We start from the raw sequence: 6,745 nt of genomic DNA, 5'->3' as shown, positions 1-6,745 counted from the left end.
GGATATTGTGGTAGAGACCAAGCAGCGGTATTTGGAAAAAGTTTTTGAGACGTGTAAACGTTATACTCCTTCCGTCCGGTCAGATTGTTTGCGTATATTGTTTGCACGTATTTTGAGACTCTTGTAAAGTATAATTTTATGATGTTTTTTTAATTTTTTCTTTTTTTGAATAAAAATTTAAACGTCAAACTTTTTTTGAGTAAATTTTTTAAATATTTATATATATATAGTAAAAGGAATATCAGATTAACCTGATACTGCTTATATGAGGTGAAACCATAAAACTGATCGTTGCACGTTGCTGTTGCTATTTATTGTTGACGCATCCTAATTGTGTGTAATATGATGACATATAAAACCTCCTCATTACACAATTATTATATGACATATGTATATAGTATTGTCTCCTTGATTTCTTAAAGAAAGAAGGAATTGAGTATTTTTTGTGGACGCATACTACTTGCGTGTAATATGATGACATATAAAACCTTCTGATTACACAATTATACGACAGATGTATATAGTATTGTCTCCTTGATTTCTTAAAGAAAGAAGGAATTGAGGTGGAGTAATAGGTTTCTCATGAAACGACAATCCAGATACGTTAAAAAACAAATACACCTTGCCGTTTAACCTCATATATGCACACTACTTATATCAGATTAATCTGATATACCTTTTTCTCATATATATATATATATATATATATATATATATATATATATATATATATATATATATATTATAAGCATATTTTATAGGAGTCTCAAAATACGTGTCGAAAAGTAACGTAAAGAATCTGATGGGATGGAGAGAGTATGCAATTGCCGTATCCACTACTTTTCCCCTTTGATGATAATGGTTTTCACCTAAATATACCTTTGCACGAGAAGAAAAACAAAACAATGACAACAAACATTAATCATGAGCATCCAGAAGCAGGGCCGGTTTTGAGGGAGTGCAACAAGTGCACCAGCACAGGGCCCATGAAAATTTAGGGCCCCCAATTTATGACTACTTCTTTCTATCTTTTAGTATACTCAAGATAAATATAATATAATATTAATATCTCTTTAATTTTTATCATTATTTTATTGAAACACTAGTCAATTCTCAACTCTCAAGACCCAGCCATGCACGTCTCTTCTTATTCCTTCTCTCTCCCCATAAATTAGTGCACTGTACAAGCAATAAATCCCACACGGCCACACACATATTTAAGTCTAAGTACTCAAAAAACAAACAATTTTTCAGTTGTAGTAGTCTAATTTTGTTTATGATATCTTGTTATTTTAAATATATTAAAATTTTGTTTTGTCATTTGGAAGGGCCTCATTCTTAAAGTCAGCACAGGGCCTCAAAAAAGTTCCAGACGGCCCTGTCCAGAAGAATCAAGATCCAAATCAACGGTATTGATGAGGGAGTTTTATACTTATAAATTGATGATCCGTCCGAATGAAAGTCTACATTATTTACATTGTTCTTTAATTTAGTTTCAGACACTTTCGGTATATAGAAATTCGTGGTGACATTTTTCATATTTTGCTAAATTATGCGTTTCACCACCTGAAGTTTTGAATTTACATCTTGGAAGAGGATTGTGGCAACAGTTCGTGGTTAATACATTTGCAGTAGTAGAACAGTATCGTCTCGACTGGATGAGCGGTCACTAGCATGTAATAATATCAGTTTTGTACAAGTCTATTCGTGATTTTCTACACGTGTGCAGAGACGATACCCAAGTTTCAGAATGCGATATGAATGAAACGTGTAATATAGTTCTCTTATCGACAAATCAAGTTTCCGATATTCAGCTTGAGCATTTGGCATAGTATTTGACTCATATCGAAAGATCATGCATGTCACGTAATACATGTTAATATTTTAACCACCATAACAAAATGCATATCATTGGTCTAAGATTTAAGAATGATATCTGATTGGTAGTAATATAATTCCTTTTTTTTATTGGATAAAGTCCTAAAATAATTTATTTTTTCTTAAATTGAATTAAATTAAATTTCAAATTACTTAAAGTAAATCTCAAATTCTATTATTATCTAATTAGATGATTTCTAATTAGATAATGAAATGGAATCTAATTATATGAGTTATAATCAGATAATGAAAAAGAGTTGATTAATTACATTGTATAATAAAAAATTGTATTAGTTAAAATAATTTTTATTTTCTGATTGGTTAGCTACATAAGGTGGTAGAAGGAAAGTTGAAGAATCAATATGATTGGTCTAGAATTTAAGAATGGTTTCTGATTAGTCCTAGAATAATTCTTATTTTCAATTATATTGTATAATAAAAAATTGTATTGATTAAAATAATTCTTATTTTTTGATTGGTTAACTACATAAGGTGGTAGTAAGGAAATTTAAAGAATGAATATGATTGGTCTAAAATTTTGAAATGATTTCTGATTGGTCCTAAAATAATTCCTATTTACTAATTGGTTAACCGCATACAGTGGTAGATGGAAAGTTCAAGAATATATATGATTGGTCTATGTTAACGGGAGAAATTGGTTAACAACAAATGTGGGCACTTACGTGATTGTAGGAAGAATATCCAGAGAACACGAGAAGGAGAGTGATGGATGGTGTAGCTGATCTTGTAGTTTAATCCTTGAGAGAAAGAGAGAAAGTGTTCTCAGGCGTTTCTCAGCAAAAATCAGCTTATTAGCCACAAGAGGCCTACGTACCCTATTTATAGGGGTTCAAGCTACCACGTAGTTCTTACGGGTCAAACTTCTTAGCATGGGCTAAGTGTCAGTCAGGTCTATCAGGGCCCAGGTCCGTAGGACCTTGAGGGCCGCCGTCGGAAGAGGCCCGTACTCGCATGGCCTAGGCCCATATGGCAAGAGGCTGTCATGGAGCGGGTCAGAGAATGGATATTGATCCAATAAGTCCTCGTACCGGGCGAGGGAGCCCAATCATCTTCTCTGGGGCGAGGGAGCCCATTCATCCTCGTATGAGGCGAGGGAGCCCGATCATCCTCTATGGGGCTAGGGAGCCCTCTCATCATCTTACGGGATGATGTAACCCGATCATCATCTTACGGGGTGATATAACCCGAAATGGAAGGCGTAGCCCTGATGACGAGAGCACAAAGGACTTAGTTGAATAAAGCACGTGACCTCTCCGATGAGGCCACCTTGTAGTTGAGAGGACGAGGCCTAGCTGGAGAGTGACCCATGGGATGGGGACCCCCCCAGACTGGCAACCTTCATCTATAATGACCCCCCAAGGATAATGAGTCCATAAGATGGTGAGGCCCTAGGCTCACTGTTTTATCTTCATGATGACCTTTAGGGATGATGACCCCTATAGAGTCCTCCTTAAGTCTTCATAAATCTTCCAAGTAGCGGGAACTCACCAATGTGATGGCCTATTAGAAGATGAGCCCAAGGGACTCAGTCTAGAACGATCATTGAGTCCAGAATCCGTGGCCCAATCCTCCCTCCAGGCAGAAGAACTAGATAATCTTCATAAATAGAGATGGACAGGCCCACCTCGGTGATCCATATCTGACTATGGGCCTGCCGAGGCTCATGCCGATTTTTGGGCATAACAGTCTAAAATTTAGGAATTACTTGTGATTGGTTTTAAAATTAATTCCTCTTCTCTGATTTGTTAACTGCATACTGTGATAAACTCAGGTATTATAATAAAGGATGAATTATTATTATTATTATTATTATTATTTATAACTTGTGCAACTATATAGATCACAGACGAGTTCACCATGACGCCATCTATTCTTTTCATTCTTAATTTAAGTGTCCCTCGGCCTCTATTTAAAGAAAGAACTTCTCTCGTGTATTTGTCATAGCAAGTCTTACATAACATATACAGCAACCAAAAATATAGGATATTAATCTCTCCCACTCTTAACTAAAACACAGCGTCCGTTGGAAGTTATTTTGTCTGACAAAACCGACAAAAGAAATGGAGAAGAAGCAGCAGCAGAAATATGGAAGGAAATCAAGATTCCAACGTATATGCGTTTTCTGCGGTAGCAGCCCCGGCAAGAATCCTAGCTACCAAGTCGCCGCCATTCATCTTGGAAACCAACTGGTACTCCCCGCCCGCCCTTTTCTATATTCCTTACATATATATGCCAAGTCTTTGTAACGTGAGTAAGTTCCGACTTAAGGTGACTTATGTTATAAACTGAGAGTTTAATATGTTTGAGTAATTTTGAATTTAGTAATAATTTATGAGTTATTGAAATTATAATAATAAAAATGAAAATGATTTCTAAGTAAATTATGTCTAATGGGTAATGTTTATCAATTTTTTTTTGAAAGAATTAAGTAACTGAAAAAATGATCTCAAACTAACCTCTCGTTTTAAAAGAGTTTCTGATTTATTATTATTTTAAGCTAGCCGACATCTGGCTTATTACATAAGTAGAAAATTTTAAATTTAAAATCAAAAATACCTTAAAATCGGGATTTTAAGCCGGGCAAACAGGTTCTAAGTTGATGGTCGGCAGGAACCAAAAATGGCGATCCTATTTGTCTTGTGCTTTTCTTAACTATCTAGTTTCCAATTTCAGCAACCTGTGAAATTTTAAACACAATTTACAGAGTGCTACTTCCTTCCACCTAGTAGAAACATATTTCTAAAGATATTCGTCAGCTGAGAAAATGCCATTAGCGATATAATTATTTAATCAACGGCATACTTAACGTGGAATGATAAAAACTAAAGTCAATTAAGTGAACCAACTTATGAATAACGTGTAGAATATAATAATAAGTGTTAGTAATTAATTAACTACAAAATGGACACAGGTTGAAAGGAACATCGACTTGGTATATGGAGGAGGCAGCATTGGGTTGATGGGTCTTGTCTCTCAAGCTGTCTACGATGGTGGTCGCCACGTGTTAGGGTACGACCATCTTCTTTTTTCTCCATTTATTCTCATTATTTTTGTTATTTTTACATCAAATTATTAATTTCTTATCTCCACTTCTTCCACAGGGTTATCCCAAAGACACTTATGCCCACAGAGGTACACTACTGTTTTCTATACAGAGTAAATTTTCAAGTCGTGACTGGACTTTACCTGTTTTAGCATATTTTTGGTCGGAATTTTAAATTTGCAATATGTTGACCAGACATTTTTTTTTTTTTTTGAAATAATGTCTGAGGGCTACTAAATGTTAAACTGAGTTAAGTTTAGCCACCACTTTGAAATTTACTTAAATGTATTGCGCAGTAATTTACTAGTATACTGTATTTTGACAGATAACCGGCGAGACGGTTGGAGAAGTAAGGCCAGTGGCCGGTATGCACCAAAGAAAAGCAGAAATGGCGAGACAAGCTGATGCATTCATAGCCTTGCCAGGTACTCTTAAAACATATGCGACGGAAGCATAATATAATAATTGCTAATTTTTCGCTTATACATGCTCCACTGTCACATTAGTATTTGGTTTCACATTATTATTTTAAATCTCCATGATCTCGAGCATTTTTCTTCTTCTCCACTGTTAATTTACAGTGCTAAAGGGTTGCTATTGAAATAATCTCAGGTGGGTATGGAACGCTAGAAGAGCTGCTGGAAGTCATTACTTGGGCGCAATTGGGCATTCATGATAAACCGGTACACAATTTATTCTGATCATAACTCTGCTGTTTCGGATCAATTATATGTATGCTGATTTTTAATAAAACTGTGCATATTATGGGAAATATGCAGGTAGGTTTGTTGAATGTGGATGGATATTATAATTCACTGCTGTCTTTCATAGACAAAGCTGTTGACGAAGGTTTTATCACCCCTTCTGCTCGTCACATTATTGTTTCTGCCCCTACTGCCCCTGAACTCATGTCGAAGCTTGAGGTATATTTGGATTTTTGGTTTGGTTTGGCATTTAAAGTGTCATTACTTCCTGAAAAACGGTGTGCTAATTGTGCCTTAAATACTTAAAAAGTTTAAACAATTAAAACATGTTGCAGAACAACTGCTGGAAGATTTTGCAACGGTTACCATAGGTTTAGCACATACGACCCGCAATTAATATGTTATTCTTTTCAGGAGTATGTTCCGGAGCATGAAGAGGAGTCAGCTAAGCTAAGCTGGGAGAAGGAACAACAATTGGTTTACACAACGGAACCAGATATTGCTCGTTAGCTTAACGAAAGCTCCACTACACACTGTTGACTCTCAGAGCAAATATATAGACGAAAGCTCAGATTGATCTTAAACAAGTTGGTAGACAAGCATAGATATAAATGGAGACAGGACTCAAAAGTATCTTTAACCTCAGCTGTTTCAATACTCTCTGTAGATTGATCAATATCCTGTGAAGTCATGTGTACACTTATTTATTGTCGAAATGTAAAAGCAGTACCTCTATGAATTGACATGACGAGTAAGAGTTTTTGAACCTGCAATTCTCCGCATATATTTTATTTAATTTGTTTTTCAATGGCGCAGACATCATGTCAGTAGATATTCTCAAAAATTAGGAAGTATGACACAATTAGTTGCGAAAATTTCTCACACCCTGTTGATGCAGAAGCTGGAGGTCTGATAAATGGATACGACGACAAATTATAAAATGATGTAGATAGAGAAGTCATACAGTGAGATGACGTTATTCAGATGATGGAAAAACTACAGGCAGGATGTTGGCAAGGAGTTAGTCTGGGATGGAGCATGTAGGCCTGAATTGATTGAGCAAAGGAAGGTTGAATGGAGTCTGACAAAAATGAGTGAC

General features: G+C 35.6%; 1 protein-coding gene across 1 annotated transcript; it reads left to right on the top strand.

Moving 5' to 3' along the window:
* The first annotated feature begins 3,821 nt into the window (after positions 1-3,821).
* LOC108225570 (probable cytokinin riboside 5'-monophosphate phosphoribohydrolase LOGL10) lies at positions 3,822-6,419 on the top strand. The gene is made up of 7 exons (XM_017400465.2): positions 3,822-4,088; positions 4,811-4,908; positions 5,001-5,031; positions 5,268-5,367; positions 5,555-5,625; positions 5,722-5,865; positions 6,061-6,419. Exons 1-7 carry the CDS (start codon positions 3,960-3,962, stop codon positions 6,154-6,156), a joined length of 669 nt encoding a protein of 222 aa, XP_017255954.1. The 5' UTR covers positions 3,822-3,959; the 3' UTR covers positions 6,157-6,419.
* The last annotated feature ends 326 nt before the right edge of the window (positions 6,420-6,745 follow it).

Source organism: Daucus carota, chromosome 6 (assembly GCF_001625215.2).
Source record: "Daucus carota subsp. sativus chromosome 6, DH1 v3.0, whole genome shotgun sequence".
Lineage (NCBI taxonomy): Eukaryota > Viridiplantae > Streptophyta > Magnoliopsida > Apiales > Apiaceae > Daucus > Daucus carota.
The sequence above is the reverse complement of the archived record's forward strand: the minus strand, read 5'-3'. Positions and strand labels throughout refer to the sequence as shown.